This window comes from Lithobates pipiens, unplaced genomic scaffold, assembly GCF_037356315.1.
Source record: "Lithobates pipiens isolate NorthernLeopardFrog02 unplaced genomic scaffold, aLitPip1_a1.2 Scaffold_3, whole genome shotgun sequence".
NCBI lineage: Eukaryota > Metazoa > Chordata > Amphibia > Anura > Ranidae > Lithobates > Lithobates pipiens.
In genome coordinates this window covers 269,350,351-269,369,388 of record NW_027507790.1, presented here as the reverse complement: position 1 = coordinate 269,369,388, position 19,038 = coordinate 269,350,351, and the positions used below count along the sequence as shown (strand labels likewise).

Genomic DNA, 19,038 nt, shown 5'->3' with positions numbered 1-19,038 from the left:
TGTTCTTTTTTGAATATTTAGTATCCAAACATGCCTGATCCCATCCCTACTTGGCTTAGCTCTGAGGCAGGGTTGCTGTGATGTTTCCAGAAAGCTATGTACAGAACAGTGATGTGCGGTTGATGAGACATGCAGTATGCATGTAGACAGGAAGTGGCTGAAAGAAGCTGCAGGAGATCAGTAGCATTGAGATGGGGACAAAAAGGGTAAAAAAGAAATTTGTGGAAATCAAAAAAATTCAATAACAAATTAAAATGTCATCGAATTATGGTTTACATTTAGCTGAAGATACTTTTCAGACAAGAGGTCTTTCATGCTGTTTCTTGTTGTGTCTCTTTCTTTCTGTAGGCCACCATGTTATGGCCTTGTCACCGCGTCGTCTCGTCAGCCAGGTGAGTGTCAATGCACTGGTAGATTACAGTATAAGCAACCTGGGAGGCGGCGCCAGACCCAGATTGTAAGGAGGTGTTAGCCCTTCTCATTTGGTGGTCAGAATAGCTTTTAAAAGATACCGTTAAGCTGGCCATGCATTGTTTGATTTTCTTGTACAATTTCTGTACAGTCTCCATTATATTTACCTTCAACTATGTAGTACAACAGCCTGTCTGATTGGATATAAATTGAAAGCATTGTTGAGGTTTAACCTCATATTATATGGCTTTTGGTGAATTTAAATTAAAATAGTATAATAATGTATAATGTATGGTCAGCTTTAGTTTAGCGCTTGACAAGGAGCCTGTGAAGGTGCCCATACATTTAAACTGTTTTTCTGCTTTAGTCTTCCAGAACAGCCTCTGAGATATAGGACTTGTCCCTCTGGGACAGGAAACACGTACACCTAAAATTGCTTAAAGGGCGGTCCTCCAGGCCTCCCCCTTTAGTTTTTTTGTGTTTCCTGCCGGACGGGAAGAGGGCACGTTAGGAACCTAGGGGAGCTCCATGTCTCAGGACTGTCCTCAACGAGCCTCTGGCGTTACCTTCTCTGCCTGCAAGCACCCCTCTGTCCAGTTAGGGAAGAGTAGGGTTGCTGGTCCCACCACTGCCATTTACTCGGGGAGTAGGAACCCTGTGGATGTAGCAGGCCCTGCTGCCCCACATTGCTGTGCTCTGCAGCAGCAAACTTTTTCTCAAGCTCTAGTTACCTCAGCCTCCAGGAAGGGCCCTCCTGTCCGTGGCCCTTGGTCTGGGTGGCGGGTGACACTCATCTCTGGGTTTTCCAAGCTGTGAGAGGGCACCAGTACACCAGGTAGTTACGGGTATGGAGCAGGGAGGCGCGGGTGCATCGGAGGCGGTGCTTCTGCGTTCCAGACAGGGGAAGTGACGCGGAGTACTTCCAGAGGATCCGCATTATAAGGGGGCGCCGGAGACTAGGTTCCAGTCTCCGGGACGCAGCGTTCGGATGGACAGGCATACGGAGCCTGTGGAAGACTCAGCAGAGGCTGTGCACATACCAGGGAACCATGGAGGGCACTGCAGCACAGGCGGTAGCACCTCCCAGGTAAGCATGGTGAGGGGTGGCCATGGCTTACTCTAGGGGGTTGGGTCCCTCCCTGGGTGGGGAACCTTAGGTGATGGGCTGGGCACTTTCTAGGGTGACCCCAAGCACAGTGGTGGTGAGGGTCAGGCGCACGCACTAATGGGCGTTTGTCTTTTTTGCCTTTCAGGTTAAAGCCCAGGACAGGGCCCAGGTGCAGCCTCCTAGGAGAAAGTGTGACATATGTGGGTCAAAGTTAGGCTCCAGTTAGAAGAAACCACTTTGACCTGAATGTGTCAGTAGTCTTTATATTGTAAAGCGCTGCGTAAATTGCTGGCGCTATATAAATCCTGTATAATAATAATAATAGTCTGGTCAAGGATGATTCTGTGACGGCATGTCATAAGATCCTTGAATCCATTAAGGATGAGATTGCATCCATGTTCCAATCTTTTAAAGGGATGATGGATAGGATGCAGGGTCCCTTCGACGTCCCTATCCAGGGCAGTGATTATGCCTTCCCTGTCTGAACCTAGTCAGGAAGAGGAGGGGGATAGGGAGAGGGAATCTAGGTCGCTCACCTCCTCTCCGGCAGACTCAGCGTCTTACTCTAAGGGAGAGGAGGATTCCTCCAGGGGGTCCAGGTACAGGTTGTCACTGGACAATGTGGGGGACTTGCTCAAGGCGATCTATGACACCTTGGAGATCCGGGAGGAGTTGGTACAACTCTTAAAGCACAACCTCATGTACCAAGAGTCTAGTGTGCAGAAGTCTCTTGTGGAGTCGATCTTGCTGGAGTGGGAGCAGCCAGAAAAGAGACTGTTCTTCTCAGGCAGCCTTAAGCGTAGGTTTCCTTTCAAGAAGGATGCAGCCCATCCTTGAAATTAAATTCCCAAGTTGAATGCAACGCTGGCCAAGGTCTCTAAAAAGACTGATTTGGCTTTTGACAACCTGGGGTCACTTAAGGACCCTATGGACAAAAAGTGGGATGTGTTGTTAAAAAGGGCTTGGGTTGCCTTGTCTATTGGGTTAAAGCCGGCTCTAGCAGCTAAATGCGTTTCCAGAAACTTGGAGTGTTGGTAAACGCAGTTGCAGTCTCACATTTCGTCAGGCATGTCCAGGCAGCAGCTACTTAAATCCTTTGCGTTGTTATTTAAGGCTGTTGCTTTTTTGACGGATGCCTCGGCAGAATCTATGAAGTTGGCAGGAAGGTCAGCAGCACTGGTGAATTCTTCAAGAAGGGCCGTATGGTTGAAACTTGGACCGTTGAGGCAGCGTCGAAGCTTTAAACTTTGTGGATTATCTTTTTTAAGTGATCACCTGTTTGGACCTGGTCTCCAGGAGGCACTGGAGCAAACTCAAGACTCTTATTCAATCCTCAGGCCACCAGGAAGCTCCAGTCACTCATGTGTCCCGGTGGGAGGGAGACTGGGGGGCTTCCTTCCACAATGGACTGGGGCAACTTCAAGCCCGTTCCTATTAGACATAATAAAGAATGGCTACAAGTTGAAATTCAATTAAATTCCCCCTTCCAGCTTTCTGGTCACCCCGTCACCCAGAGCTTGTGAAAAAGCAGAGGCTCTGAGTCTTCTGTTAGGGGAGCTAGTGGATCAGTAGGTCCTCTTGCAGGTGCCTCAGAAGGTACACTACCAGGGGGTATATTCCCGTGTTCGTGGTAAGAAAACCATCAGGCAAACTCAGGTTAATTCTAAATCTCTGGCCTTTAAGCAGGTTTGTGAACTACAAACACTTCAGGATGGAGTCTATTTTCACAATAACAAATCTCCAGGTTCCAGATTGCTACATGGCAACGATCAATCTCAGGGATGCATACCCGCATATCCCAATACATCGAGACTTTCAGAGGTTTCTCAGGCTGGGAGTCAGAGTGAATTCAGAGGTCCTTCACTTTCAGTTCTGGGCACTACCATTTGGACTAGCATCCTCTCCGAGGATTTTTCCGAAAGGTCAAGAGGCTTTAGCCTCATTAAGAATCAGTGCCATTACTGTGATCCCCTACTTGGACGATCTGCTGTTTATCGCCCAATCTTTTCGGAAACTGGAGAAGGACTTACAGGAAGCACAGGATTTTCTGCGGTCCCTCAGTTGGTTGATCAACCAGGACAAGTCCCAACTAATCCCAACACAAGAAGTTGGTATTTGGGGAACAGAATCTCCTCAAAAGAGACAAAGGTCTTTCTCCCTGTGGAAAAGATCGAAAAGATTGGACAGACAGTGGCACGGCTTCAGACCAATCAGGAAGCCCAGATCAGAGAGGTCATGAGGGTGATAGGTTTGACGTCCTGTTTTTCAGCGGTTCCCTGGGCAAGACTTCACCAGCTTCCACTGCAAGGTCTCATGCTAAGTTGCTGGGATGGAGACAAGCAGAGTTTAGACCAGTCTATGATGCTATCAACCAAGGTCAAGAGGGCGCTGTGGTGGTGGGTCCATCACAATCTAGACAGGGGTCTTTTATGGGCCTGACCATCAGCCTTAGTGATGATGACAGACACCAGTTCCTTAGGCTGGGGTGCCCACTTGGAGGAAGCATTGGCTCAGGGAACTTGGTCTCCAGTGGAAGCCAGATGGACCTCGAATCAGAGGGAGCTCCTGGTGATTCAGAGGGCTATAGAGAACTTCCAGTCTCAGATAAGGGGGCAGCACCTGCAGGTGCGGACAGACAATTTGATGGCTGACGCATAAACAAGCAGAGGGGACCAGGAGCCGGAATTTCTCAGCCCGCCAACAAATAAGACACGACAAATGGTCTCTTAACACAGATGTGTTCGAGGAGATCGTGCGGTCTTGGGGATGGCCGGAGATGGACCACTTGGCCTCAGACAGCAACAAGAAGGTCACACAGTTCTTCTCCCTCCATCCACTGGATCGAGCCAGAGGGATCGATGCTTTTGCCAATGCATGGAAATTCAAATTTTGCTATGCCTTTCCTCCAGTGAGACTGATAGCTGCAGTTCTCCTTAAGTTTTTGATCGAAACGATGGACCTCATTCTGATAGCTTCGTTTTTGGCCAAAGAGAGCCTGGTTTGCCAACCTAAGGAGGCTCATCATATATCCTCCATTGTCTTTCCCGGTGAGGGAGGATCTTGTCACTCAGGGTCCTATCCAGCACCCTCAGGTAGAGACCCTCAGGCTAACAGCGTGGTATCTGAGGAACAGCTGTTAAGGGCTCAGGGGTTCTCAGAGAGAGTGAATATGACTCTTCTAAACTGCCGCAAGCCAGTAACCAAAGCCATTTATACCAAAGTATGGAGAAGGTTAAATTCCTGGTTAGCAGAACATGGCTGGAACAGCCTGGGATTCCTGTAGGCCAGGATTTTTTCCAGGCAGGAGTAGAGTTAGGCCTTTCTATCAGCACGCTAAAAGTGCAGGCCGCCGCTTTGAGTGTTTTTCTTCAAGTCTCACTACAGCAGGATCGATTTGTTAAGAACTTCTTCAAGGCCCTCTCTAGGTCCAGGCCAGTGAAGGTACAGGCCTGCCCCACCTGGGATCTGTCATTGGTCCTCTCGGCGCTTACAAGAAGTCCCTTTGAACTCCTGGAGAAATCGGAGGTTAAGTGGGTGGTGCTCAAGGCAGTATTTTTGATAGCAATCACTTCAGCCGGTAGGGTGAGTGAGTTACAGGCGTTCTTAATGCGAGAGCCATTTTTGTTAATTTTGGAGGTTAGGGTTGTGCTCAAAACAGATCCTAGTTTCCTCCCTAAAGTATCATCTGCATTTCACAGAACAGGACATTATCTTACCAACATTTTATTCCACCTCAGAAGTAGATGAGGAAGGAACCTTTTAAAATCTTCCATTGCGAGATGGATTAGAATGGCTATTACGGAGGCATACGGCTTGGCAGGGGGGCAAGCGCCCCTAGTTAAAGCACATTCAACCAGGGCTGTCTCAACTTCATGGGCAGAGGGCCAGTGCCACTCCAGTGGAAATCTGCAGAGCAGAAACGTGGTCCAGCTACTCTACTATCGCAAAGCATTACCATCTGGATTTGTTGTCTGATAAGTAGGAAAAAATTCGGACGAAAGGTCCTCCAGGCAGTGGTTCCACCCTGACGGGAGTACGTTTCTTTCTTATCTCAGAGGCTGTCCTGGAAGACGAAAGGAGAAATCTGGAGTTAGACTTACCGGTAACTCTTTTTTTCTAGGAGTCCTCCAGGACAGCCTGGTTTCCCATCCAGTTTTTTGTTTTTTTTGACTGGTGTTGGAGGTATATACAGAGAGGACCGGAGCGAAAATGGAGCTGGGAGGAATGTAGAGGAGGGCCGGGCATGACAGTGTGTCAAGTGACACACTAAGGGGTGGGGTTTAGAGCAGGTAGGCGGAGAAAAAAGGAAGGGGAGCGGCCATATAAAAAGAGGGCGGAGTCACGAACGGGCAGTCGGAAGGGAGGACGCGCGAGGAGGCAGTTTTTCCCACCCACCCTCCCTAGTTGGTTGTGTTTTAGTTTTGGATGTTCTAATGGTTTGTTTGTCATTTCAGGTTGGATCATTGTGAGTCGTCACGACAGCGGTGGGGTTGGCGGTATTTATTGTTGGTCAGTGACGGTAGCATAAAAAGAGGTGGTTACAGTGGTGTGAAAAAGTGTTTGCCCCCTTCCTCATTTCCTGTTCCTTTGCATGTTTGTCACACTTAAGTGTTTCGGAACATCAAACCAATTTAAACAATAGTCAAGGACAACACAAGTAAACACAAAATGCAATTTGTAAATGAAGGTGTTTATTATTAAAGGTGAAAAAAAATCCAAACCATCATGGCCCTGTGTGAAAAAGTGATTGCCCCCCTTGTTAAAACATACTATAACTGTGGTTGTCCACACCTGAGTTCAATTTCTCTAGCCACACCCAGGCCTGATTATTGCCACACCTGTTCACAATCAAGGCATCACTTAAATAGGAGCTGCTTGACACAGTAAGGTCCACCAGAAGATCCTTAAAAGCTACACATCATGCCGAGACCCAAAGAAATTCAGGAACAATTGAGAAAGAAAGTAATTGAGATCTATCAGTCTGGAAAGGGTTATAAAGCCATTTCCAAAGCTTTGGGAATCCAGCGAACCACAGTGAGAGCCGTTATCCACAAATGGCGAAGACATGGAACAGTGGTGAACCTTCCCAGGAGTGGCCGGCCGCCCAAAATTACCCCAAGAGCGCAGCGACGACTCATCCAAGAGGTAACAAAAGACCCCACAACAACGTCCAAGGAACTGCAGGCCTCACTTGCCTCAGTTAAGGTCAGCGTTCATGCCTCCACCATCAGGAAAAGACTGGGCAAAAATGGCCTGCATGGCAGAGTTCCAAGGAGAAAACCACTGCTGAGCAAAAAGAACATCAAAGCTCGTCTCAATTTCTCCACAACACATCTTGATGATCCCCAAGACTTTTGGGACAACATTCTGTGGACCGATGAGACAAAAGTGGAACTCTTTGGAAGGTGTGTGTCCAAGTATATCTGGCTATTAAGGATTCATAAAAAGAACATTATACCAACAGTAAAATATGGTGGTGGTAGTGTGATGGTCTGGGGCTGTTTTGCTGCTTCAGGACCTGGAAGACTTGCCGTGATAAAAGGAACTATGAATTCTGCTGTCTACCAAGCGATCCTGAAGGAGAATGTCCGACCATCTGTTTGTGTACTCAAGCTGAAACGAACTTGGGTTCTGCAGCAGGACAATGATCCTAAACACACCAGCAAGTCCACCACCGAATGGCTGAAGAAAAACAAAATGAAGACTTTGGAGTGGCCTAGCCAAAGTCCTGACCTGAATCCTATTGAGATGTTGTGGTATGACCTTAAAAAGACCGTTCATGCTCGAAAACCCTCTAATGTAACTGAATTAGGACAATTCTGCAAAGATGAGTGGGCCAAAATTCCTCCAGGACGCTGTAAAAGCCTCATTGCACGTTATCGCAAACGCTTGGTTGCAGTTGTTGCTGCTAAGGGTGGCCCAACCAGTTATTAGGTTTAGGGGGCAATCACTTTTTCACACAGGGCCATGATGGTTTTGATTTTTTTTCACCTTTAATAATAAACACCTTCATTTACAAATTGCATTTTGTGTTTACTTGTGTTGTCCTTGACTATTGTTTAAATTGGTTTGATGTTCCGAAACACTTAAGTGTGACAAACATGCAAAGGAACAGGAAATGAGGAAGGGGGCAAACACTTATTCACACCACTGTAAGTAGGTGGGGGGCTCATCGGGAGATGGCCCCTCCGGTGTGTACATCAAATTTTTGATGTTAATGGTTTTGTTGCACTGCGGGAAAAGTGGTTGTCTCCGAGCGGCACAGCTGGAGGCCGGTAAGGTGGTGGTAAAGGTCCCGCAGTGCCCCCTGGTGTGTATACAGATATGTATACTTGGAAAAAGTAGCTCCGTCACTGACCAACAGAAATTTGGGTAAAACATGTTGTTTATCATATGTGGTTTCCACATGTTGTGGAAAATGTTTAGGATATTAAAATTAAAATTTGGAGTTTTTATTTGTTTTGTTTTAATAAAGGCTGTTGTGGCCATTTTACTCCAAAAGCATGGTGTGGACTCTTAATGGTAAGGGTTTAAGGGTTAGGACTCGGAGTAAAAGGGTCGGTTACAACAGAGTGAGTCATATCTGGGCTACACTAGTCATGACATTGTGCTAGTGCAGGGATCTTCAAACTACAGCCCTCCAGCTGTTGCGGAACTATACATCCCATGAGGCATTGTAAAACTCTGACATTCACAGACATTACTAAGCATGATGGGAATTGTAGTTCCTGAACAACTAGAGGGCCATAGTTTGAAGACCCATGTGCTAGTGTGTTATGTCTTTCAGAGCCTTCTGGCGGTTCTTGTGGAAACTGAAGGGGGAGGCCTGGAGGGCCGCCCTTTAAGCAATTTTGGGTTTATGTGTTTCCTGTCCCGGAGGGAAGAGCCCTATGTCTCAGAGGCTGTCCTGGAATGCCTAGAAAAAGAGTTACCGATAAGTCTAACTCCTATTATTTTATTTAATTTTTTTATTTTTGTTCAACCAGACTAATTTCCTTCATCCACACTTTTGAGGTGGGTGGAGGAATCCCAACGTCAGAATACACACATCTGTGCTGAAGCCTATAGCCTGCAGTGCTGATCAAACATCTAAAATCTGATGGGGTAGTTGAACGGATGACTTCTGTTCAACCAAAGTAGCCATTCATGGGTCAAAATTCGGATAGTCTCTGCTGAACCAGCTGAATTTTGATCCATGTATCGCTAGCTTTACAGTACTTGCATGATCCCTGCTGGGTCTTGCAGGATTGCTCGCAGGATCCCTGCTGGGTCTTGCAGGATTGCTCGCAGGATCCCTGCTGGGTCTTGCAGGATTGCTCGCAGGATCCCTGCTGGGTCTTGCAGGATTGCTCGCAGGATCCCTGCTGGGTCTTGCAGGATTGCTCGCAGGATCCCTGCTGGGTCTTGCAGGATTCCTCACACCTCTACTACCTCCAGGGCTTTCAGAGTTCTCAATAATGACTATGGGCATGTTCTCTGACCAGAATGGTGTTCAACTTCCAGCCTGTGAAGTGCCTGGTGCTGTGTCTTATTGCCAGCTCCATGAGCACTAGAGACCTATAATACTTAACTGCCAATTTCTTGTTAGTTGCTTACCTCGATTCTATTGGCTACTCTCTGACTTGACCCTGCCTGGACCTCACTTTTCTCTTGCCTGCCTTGACCCTGATTTTTCTCTTGCCTACCGTGACCCCTGCCTGGACCTTACTACTCTCTAGCCTGCTGTGATTCCCCTGCCTGGACCTTGCTACTCTCTAGCCTGCTGTGACCCCTGCCTGGACCTTACTACTCTCTAGCCTGCTGAGATCCCCTGCCTGGACCTTACTACTCTCTAGCCTGCCTCAAAACCTGCCTGGACTTGACTACTCTCTTGCCTGCCATCTGCCACAACCTCTGTCTGGACCTGACTACCTTCTTGTTTGCTTCCTGCCAAGACCTCTGCTTTGACATGACTACTTTCTTGTTTTCTGCTCCTGAAGACCACTAACTGGACCTGACTACTCTCTTGCCCACCACCTGCCACGATCATGGGTCTGGACCAAAATAGTCTTTTGTTTGCTGTCTGTCATGGCCTCTGCCTGGATCGGACTGCTCTCTTGTTTTTCACCTGCCAAGACCTCTAGGTGGACTTGACTACTCTCCTGCCATGATCACAGGTCTAGACCTTACTAATATCTTGTCTACCACATTGTGAACATCATCTCGGCTCTGTAGCCTTTCTGCCCTGGGGGAAAGCCGGGACCAAAGAAATTTGGGGACCAGGAGCTCTGGTGAAAGCCAATTGGTGCTTAGACTTTGCAGCTTGGGAGAGCCCACTTCACCAGTCAGGGGGCACCATAACAGAGCATATGACTTTGAACCTATGGGCCCACCTAGACACTGTCACTTTGTCCATTCTGGTGATTGGTCACACAGGCCTGAGCACTATCCCATGGAGAAGGTCACATGCTCCCACATACCCATAAGAGACCTATAAATGATTTTCTATGAGGAACCTTAAGAAAGGTTGGTCTGATGTATAACTTGCACCCCAATAGTCTAGGCATCTTCTTGTGTGTGTCCAGTCCCTTTGCAGGGAATCTTGGTTGACGTCCAGGTAAAAGGCTTTGTGGCGGATGTATCAGCGACTCTCAAGTATAAGAACAAGATGGCGGGGGGTGCGGTCTTTGTCTTCCCTGTGAATGAAGATTCAGCCATTTACAGCTTTGAGGCCACAATAGAGGAGAAGAAGATTATAGCTGACCTCCAGGAGAAGGGGCAGGTAATGAGGAAGCTTTATTTACAAAATTCTTCAGTTTTCTTGTTTTGGGGCCCATTTACAAAATCTCTCAGTTTATTCATTTTGGGGCCCATTCACACTATTTTCTTGCAGTAATGCACAGTAAAACACAGTCCATTGCAGTGTGATTCATTTTGAATGGTGCCCCAATGCATTTAGTTGGTGTGCAGCTTTAATCAGATGTGAACCATTTTGTACGTTGGAGCACAACGCATTAAAAATAAACAGTACATATAGGGTGACAACATTCACTGTTCCATCTGTATCTATGGAGAAACAGAAAAAATTTGGATGAACGGCCTACTTTTACTACCCCCTTGCTGCCCATTTGACCCTAACTAACATTTTTTTTTAAATGCATACTTGATGAAGGTATCACTATAAATACATGCCAATGGTTGTTATAAGGTATCCTTTCTATGTCACATAAGCTTCCCGTGGAGACTTCAAATAGCTATTTCAACACTAAATCTAGGTATGGTCCACCAATGTCACCATCAGGTAACCTGACCCAAGAAATGCCAGGCAGCCATCACCAGAGTGCATGTAGGCAGGAAGCGTTGGCAAAGAGACTGCAGGAGACTGTCAGTACTGAGATACAAGAAAGTTAAAAAAAAGAGGTTAAAAGAAGTATTTTATTAAATAAAAAGGTAAAAAAAGAGAGAGAATCAATTTTAATAAGGATAACAGCTTATCGACTTTATCGACATCATATTGCTGGTGTGTTGGTTGTGTATTTACTTTAGCATGTCATGACAAAGAAGAATTTTTCTGCCTGTCTTTTAGGTTCACAAAACCTATGATAGGTCCATCAGCCAGGACCAGGAAGCCTTCCTCAGGATGGAAGAGGAGAGTATGACAAATCTCTTCATCTGCAGCATTGGGGAGCTCCCTCCTGGTCAGGAGGCCGATGTCACCCTGAGATATGTGCAGGAGCTGCCGGTGGAAGCAGACGGAGCTGTGCGTTTTGTGCTGCCGGACATCCTCAACCCCTCAATCCTGAAAGGTACAAATCAGCAGGTATAAAAAAAACATGTACAGTGCTGTGAAAAAATATTTTTGCATATTTGTCACACTTACATGCTTCAGACCAGCAAACAAATATTAACATTACACAAAAATAACCCAAGTAAATACAATATGCAGTTTATAAATGACCCCGCCCTTCCTTTTTGACCCCTTCCACTTATCATAAGCCCCACCCCTTATAGAATCCACCCACTCCGTCCCCTGTATTCCACTTGCTTCCACCCATAGTGTCAGGGGTATACAGCTCAGCATCACAGGACAGAGTACATAGCTCAGCATTACAGAACAGAGTACATAGCTCAGCATCACAGGACAGAGTATATAGCTCAGCATCACAGATCATGGTATATAGCGCAGCCTCACGGATCATGGTATATAGCGCAGCCTCGCGGATCATGGTATATAGCGCAGCCTCGCGGATCATGGTATATAGCGCAGCCTCGTGGATCATGGTATATAGCGCAGCCTCGCAGATCATGGTATATAGCACAGCCTTACAGATTGGCGCAAACAAACTGAGAAATTACAAGGTTAGTAATAAAGGACTCTAAATAGGCATTTATCAGGTGATTATGTGTCATTACTGTCTGCATTCTGCACCCTGTAAATAGCACGAGTCTGCTTTCTGCACCCTGTAAATAGCCCATGTCTGCATTCTGCACACACTGTAAATAGCACATGTCTGCATTCTGCACACTGTAAATCCCCCATGTCTGCATTCTGCACATTGTAAATAGGACATGTCTGCATTCAGAGTATCCCCCATCAGTGTCCCCCCTTGAATCAGAGTGTGTCCCATGAGTGTCCCCCATCAGAGTGTCCCCCATCAGAGTCCTCCTTGCATCAGAGTGCCCTCCTCTCCTTCCCCTTCCATGTGTACTCAGAGCCAGCCCTCCAGAATGAAGGCAGCTAGCTCCTCTCTCCACTCCAGTCATGTGATAAGCTACAAGTGATAAGGGGAGAGAGGAAGGAAAGTCTGCCAGCTGTCTATATCCCCCTGCAGGCTGGAGGGAGCAGAAAGCCTAATACTCTCTCCAGCAAGTGTCAGCAAACCGGAAGTGACATCGACTCAACTCGAGAACAAAGCACTCAGCCGCCCGAAGTTGTCCGGCGCGATGGACTGCGCCACAAACAGGTCAAAAGCCTGCAAATTAAGTGCCTTGTCTGCAATCTCGTTATTGCATAAACGTGACGCTTCCCATAGTGCACTGTGTCCAACGCCTGAACACAGTCCACCTAAAGGACATTTTTTTCTATTTTTTTTTTAAGGGCCTTTTTTTTGGGCTGTTGGGGGGGTGGGCGGCACCCGTGCACCCCCTATGGACGGGCCGTCACTGCTTGGCGGCATCAACTGCTATTAAGTGTTTGTGATAACTGACAATGAGTCTTTCACATCACTGTGGAGGAGTTTTGGCCCACTCTTCTTTTCATAATTGTTTTAATTTAGCCACATTGGAGGGTTTTCCACCATGAACAGCCTGTTTAAGGTCATGCCACAGCATCTTAATCTGATTCAAGTCCAGACTTTGACTAGGTCACTCCAAAACCTTAATATAGCTTTTTCTGAGCCATTCAGAGGTGGGCATGCTGGTGTGTTTCGGATCATTGGGCGCTTAAGGTCTGGTGAGATCCCCAGGCACCTCCAAACCCTTATCTTTTTCATATTTAATGTAGCTAAAATCACAATAGCGTGAGCACGGAAATCACCTGTGATTAACGTCATGCTGGTTAAACATAAAATATTCTGGATTATGATTAATTAAAAATTAACAAATATTTTTTAGAGACAAGCAAACCAAATATAAGAATGTATTGTAATCTTGGATTAAACACCTACAGGCCCCTTAGATGTTGAGGTCCTGGATTGAGGGGACAGAGGTTTGCTCTTATCCCTCCCCCTCCCCCCTTTTTTTTTGTTCTCTCCTCTAACTCCTCTCTCCACTTTTTCCTCTATCTCTTTTTCCCCTTTACTACTTACCAATGTTTTTATATGGATGCATATGGAGGGTCTGTAGAGCCTCCCTCACGACTAATCATTTAAGGGGACAAGGCATTGTACCTTGAGGTACTGAATGGAATCTCTGTCGTTATAGCTCCCACGTTTCCTTGATTGTAGTTGTGTTACCATTTGACTAATTGCTAATGTGGTGTTCTTTTATAGCTATGCCTCCATTTTATGTCTGTGATAGGGTGACTACACTCACCGAGTTTATGCTCTTAGTAAACGGATGCTTCATTAAGAGGGCTCAGCCTTTTAGGCTCATTTATTTGGGTCCTGTCCATAACACTCAGGCTCTTGATTGTGTCGGAGGGAACACCCTTCCTTGATATTTGTCTAACCGCATTGGTATGTCTGTACTTTGTTAAACTTTTGAATAAAAATCTATTGAAAGGGAACTTGAGGTCTGGAACTGATGGCCCAACATTTTTCTGGTAGAGCACAGAATTTATGGTTCCATCAATGATGGCAAGTCATCCAGATCCTGAACTTGCAAAGCAGCCCCGGACCATCACACTACCATGTGTGACTGTTGTTATGATGTTCCTTTACTAAATGATGTGTTAGTTTTACGCCAAGTGTAATGGGACACACATCTTCCAAAAAGGTCAACTTTTGTCTCAGCAGTTTACAGAATATTTTCCCAAAAGTCTTGGATAATCAAAATGTTTTTTGCCAAATGTGAGACTTGAGAGATGTGTTCTTTTTGGTCAGCAGTGGTTTTGGCCTTGGATCTCCCACATGGAGGCCATTTTTGCCCAGTCTCTTTGTTATTGTTGAATCATGAACACTGATCTTACCTGAGGCAAGAGAGGCCTGACGTTCTTTACATGTTGTTCTGGGTTCTTTTATGTCCTCTTGGATGTGTCGTCGTTATGCTCTTGGAGTATTTTTGGTTGTCCGGCCACTCCTGGGAAGGTTCACCACTGTTCCAAGTATTCTCCATTTGTGGATAATGGCTCTCACCGTAGTTTGCCAGAGTCCCAAAACCTTAGGAATAGCTTTGCAACTCTTTCCAGACTGATACATGTCAATGACTTTGGTTCTCATCTGTTCTTGAATTGCTTTAGATACTTCACTTTGTCAGGCAGCTACTATTTAAGTGATTTCCTGATTCAACAGGTCTGGCAACTCAGCTTTGCAAAAAATGTGGTTCAATACAGTTCATTCACGATTTAGCAAGGGGTGCAGGGGGGGGGGGGGGGAGATTACTTTTTCACATAGGGCCAGGAAGTTTTGGACAGCTTTTTTCCCTTAAAGTGGTGTTGCCACCAAAAAATAAAAAATTGTTTAAAATTATAAAAAAAAATAATTGGAATTTTTTTTTTACTCACCTCCAAATACCTGTTGCTAGGGGGTCCCTCGTAGTCTGCCTTCTTCCTTGCCCGGGCTGGTGACATCACTTCCCCTCGCGCCACACAGTCACCTGGGACCTGTCACATGTCCCAGGTGACTGTGCGGCGTATCACGGCGCCCTGCGCTGCTCGCGCATGCGCAGTGGGTGCCCGGCTGTGAAGCCACAGCCGGGTGCCCACAGTACGAATGACGGCGCCGTGAGCAGAGCGGGAAACGAGGGGGGGCTTTGTTCCTCCACATCGCTGGACCCCAGGACAGGTAAGTGTCCGATTATTAAAAGTCAGCAGCTGCAGTATTTGTAGCTGCTGACTTTAAATTTTTTTTTTTTAGGGGGTACCCCACTTTAATAAATGAAATCATCATTTTAAGAACTGCACTTTTGATTTGCTCAGGTTAATTTTGTGTAATATTAACATTTGTTTGATCATCTGAAATCAGGAAGGGGGGAAATACTAAAAAAACAGGAAGGGGAAAATACTTTTTCACATCATTGTATGTTATGAAAAGAAATAAGAAAAATCTATTTTAGCTAAGCTGCGTCCATACAGTGTTATTCAATACAAATAGGTTTAATGTTAACTTGTGAAAAATCTATGGACATTTAAGTATTTATATAGGCTTAACAAGCAGTACATGAGCTTTACAACAAATCATCAATGACCTCTGTAGCTGCAGGCATGGTGGAGAAATGTATCCTCTAATTTCACTGCAGAAGTCATTGTTGTAGCAGCTTAGTTTCTCTCGTTCCCTCCTCCCATGTATAACAGCAGTGCAGCTCCCCCTGCTTCCCATCCCAGTAGTGATTCATCAGCTCAGCTCGGCCTCCCAGTAGTGATTGATTAGCTCAGCTCTCCCTTCTCCCCCTCCCAGTACTGATTCTTCAGCTCTCCTCACCTTGCTCCCCCTCCCAGTAGTGATTCATCAGCTCTCTCTGCTCCCCCTTCCCACGAATAGGGCAGCCCATTTAAATTAATGGTGGTGTGAAGGAAGGCTAACCCAGCAGCTCAGTTCCCCCTGCTCCCAGCAGTGACTCAATTGAGAGGATGCAGCAGAGTCTTATCTATGTCAAATGGCCAAGATATGCACAAGCAGCAAGATTTAGACAATTGTGCCATCCAGTGGCGGCCGCTTATAAGGGGCCACCCCCCTAATCTCCATGCGCCTGGCCCCTAATCTCCATGCAGGACACCAGACGCATTGTTTTCTATGGGTTTGGTTGTTTGTTTTTGTTTTTTTTAGAAGCACATGATCAGAGCCAGAGACTCTAATTGGCTTCAAAATGGGTAGGCTCGGGGCGCAGAGCCCACCCACTTGTGTGATATTAGCTAATTAATATTCGCTATTGTCTTCCTGCTTCTCCTTCTGGCCAAAAGGGTCTTAAGACCCGCTTCCTGATTGGCTGGAAGGAGAAGCAGGAAGATAATAGCGAATATTAATTCGCTAATGTCACACGGCCAATCAGGAAGCAGGTTTTAAGACCCTATTAGCCGAGAGGAGAAGCGACCCAATTGGCAGGTAGGAGAAGCAGTGGGAAATCTGCCAAGGCCGCCTGGGAAGCCACCAAGATGGAGAAGCAGTGAGGAAGCCGCGTGGGAATCCGCCAAGGAGCGGAAGCAGTGGGGCCTGTACCCGTGACATGGACGGGGTAAATAAATGAAAACCGGGGCGATAAACCTATTGGGGGGAGGGGCAGGAAGTTTAATTGCCTCCACTGGTGCCATCTCTCAGCTGGCATCTCATTTGGCTTAGTACAGCTGAGCCTAGGTAAAGATGGTACCATCCTTCTGGAGAGAAAAGCAGATAAAGGCATTGTTGGGGGGATTCCTGTGATAAATATCTGGAATTGTGGGCATGCAATTTTACAAAGTCATGTACTGTATCTGATGCTGGGTCCACTCTAAGGCCGTATATATATGAGCAGCGTTCTTATCGCTTTTAAAGCAACCTCTTTCCACGCTATTCCAGACCACAATGGGAGTATAACCGACACACATCCACAGATCCCCCATACACTGAGTCTGAGCGCTCACTTCAAGTCTGCATACGGCATTGCCAAGATCGAGTCCAACTGTGATATCACCCCTCTGGAGTATACGGATAGCGACAGGACCGGCGCCAAGGTGAGTGGGGCTCATGTATGTGTGTATGTGTATATATATATATATATATATACGCCCAGTAAAATACGCCCCCTAAGTGATGTAATTATATTTTTAGCAAGTTGCAATAATACTTGCACATGTTTTTGAATGATCCAGATATTTCTGTTGTATACAGTATATGTCCTATAACTCTAGGTTCACCTGCAGTTGATGTGGTTTTTGGGCACGCTTTGCGGTGCGTTTTGCATTTTTGAGCATGCTGGTTGTGAAAGAGCGGGCCAGGAAGCTGATCGCCATGTCCTTAAAGTGGAGCTCCATCCAAAAGGGGAAGCTCCACTTGTTTGCTTCCTTCCCTCCCCTCTGGTGACACGTTTGGCACCTTTTAGGGGGAGGAGGGGAGAGAGGGTACTTGTTTTGACAGATACCTATCCCCCACTTCCAGGAGACCTCACTGCGGTAACCTCGGCCCCCCTCCTTCTTCCTCTGCCGCTGGGCCAGATGGAAAGTGCAGCGCGCTTCACGCATGTGTAGTAGGGTACTGGCTGTGGAGCTGAAAGGCTTCACTGCCAGTTTCCCTTAGCACGAATGGCGGCAGCAGCACCCGAGAGCCGACATTGTGGGATCCCTGGACAGGTAAGTGTCCTAATATTAAAAGTCAGCAGCTACGGTATTTGTAGCTGCTGACTTCTATTTTTTTGGTGGGGGGCGGAACTCCTCCTTAAAGCGGAGTTCAACCCATTTAAAAGTCAGCAGACTACAAAAAGTGTACCTGTTGACTTTTAATAATCAGATACTTACTTGTCCCACGGTCCAGTGATGCGGGCGTGCGAAGCTCCACTCCTCTCCCCCTCCTCTGCGCAGCCCGGCATTCTAATTGTGGGCACCCGGCTGTGGCTTCAGAGCCGGGCGCACACTGCTCATGCGCGTGCCGCGTGCTGTGAATGGTTGGGTAATCTTCTCTGACCTTTGACGTGTCCCAGAAGATTGCAGGGAGGGAGGAGGGGGGGAGGTGATCTTCCTACCGGCGCCAGGGGAGAAAGTGGGAGCTGGGTGCCTCTAAAACCAGGGTACCTGCTACCCTCCCCCCAAAAAAATGACATGCCAAATGTGGCATGTCAGGGGGTCACCAGCACTTAAAGTGGAAGTTCCATTTCTGGGAGGAACTCCGCTTTAACAACTGATGAGTTATCAGCTGATTGTAAAAACAAGCATTGCCGACAATGAAAAAAATCGTAGGGGACAGTCTCCTGAACCATACTAGGCCACATGCCCTCAAAATGCGGGGGGGGGGGGGGGGGTGGTGCTTTGGGGCAGGCGAAGACTTTTGTTTTTGGAGTGGGTCCATTGAAGTCTATTACACAGAACGCAATCTGCTGCGGGAAAAAAAAAGTCCCTGACCCTTTCCAAAAACGCACCGTCTGAAAAACGCATAGATGTGAACGTGTACAATAGGAAACCATGGTTAGTGGATTGTAGTGCGTTTCTGCAAACTGCAAAATGCACTAAAAAGGGTTACCTAGATGTAGCAGACCCATATTATTCCCATCTTTGTGAATAGATTATATTACAGATCAGTAATAATAGGATTTTTTTTTTGTTTGGTGTCACCGGTCTATTTACTGTAGTAGAAAAGAGCCAGTACCCAGTGAATCCATCAAATGAAAAGTCTTTATTGGCTACACATGTCACATCACAAGTACGCTAACCTGTTTCGGCTGTATCAGCCTTCCTCAGGCTGCTACAGCCGAAACCTGTTAGCATACTTGTGATGTGACTTTTGTGTTGCCAAGAAAGACTTTTCATTTAACAGATTGAGTGGTGGCTCATCTCTACTATGGAACTTCTGCTTGGGTGCGGGAACTTTTTGCCCTAAAGCATCGGTCTTCAGCCACGAGGGACAGAGCGGGCGGTTGAGCTTGGGTATTGTTTCACTCTTTGGTCTGTTTCCTGTACTGACAACACAGAGCGACATTGGAGATTACTTTGAGCCAGAATGGTTAATAATTGTGTTCTTGCCTCAGGTGTCACTGGTGGAGGGACAGGAGTTTGATCGAGAAGTGAAATTATTGGCTTATTACACCATCGTGGACAAGCCCAGCGTGATGGTGGAGGCGGGGCTTGGATCTACAGACAACGCCCAGGATTTAAGAGCGCCACCAACAGGTGACACCATAAGCACACATGACCTCTACAGCTAACATTTTGTAGCAGAGCATAAAGGCCCATGAACATGGGGGGGGGGGGGTCTACCTAG

General features: G+C 46.7%; 1 protein-coding gene across 1 annotated transcript in view; it reads left to right on the top strand.

The window, feature by feature from the left end:
• Window positions 1-1,987: 1,987 nt before the first annotated feature.
• LOC143941266 (von Willebrand factor A domain-containing protein 5A-like) overlaps window positions 1,988-19,038 on the top strand; it is an 86,303-nt gene continuing 69,252 nt past the window's right edge. The window contains exons 1-6 of the mRNA XM_077463302.1: window positions 1,988-2,318; window positions 5,974-5,984; window positions 10,095-10,280; window positions 11,085-11,304; window positions 16,648-16,802; window positions 18,806-18,947. Of these exons, the coding sequence (XP_077319428.1) occupies window positions 1,988-2,318; window positions 5,974-5,984; window positions 10,095-10,280; window positions 11,085-11,304; window positions 16,648-16,802; window positions 18,806-18,947 (1,045 nt within the window). The remainder of the gene's footprint in view (window positions 2,319-5,973; window positions 5,985-10,094; window positions 10,281-11,084; window positions 11,305-16,647; window positions 16,803-18,805; window positions 18,948-19,038) is intronic.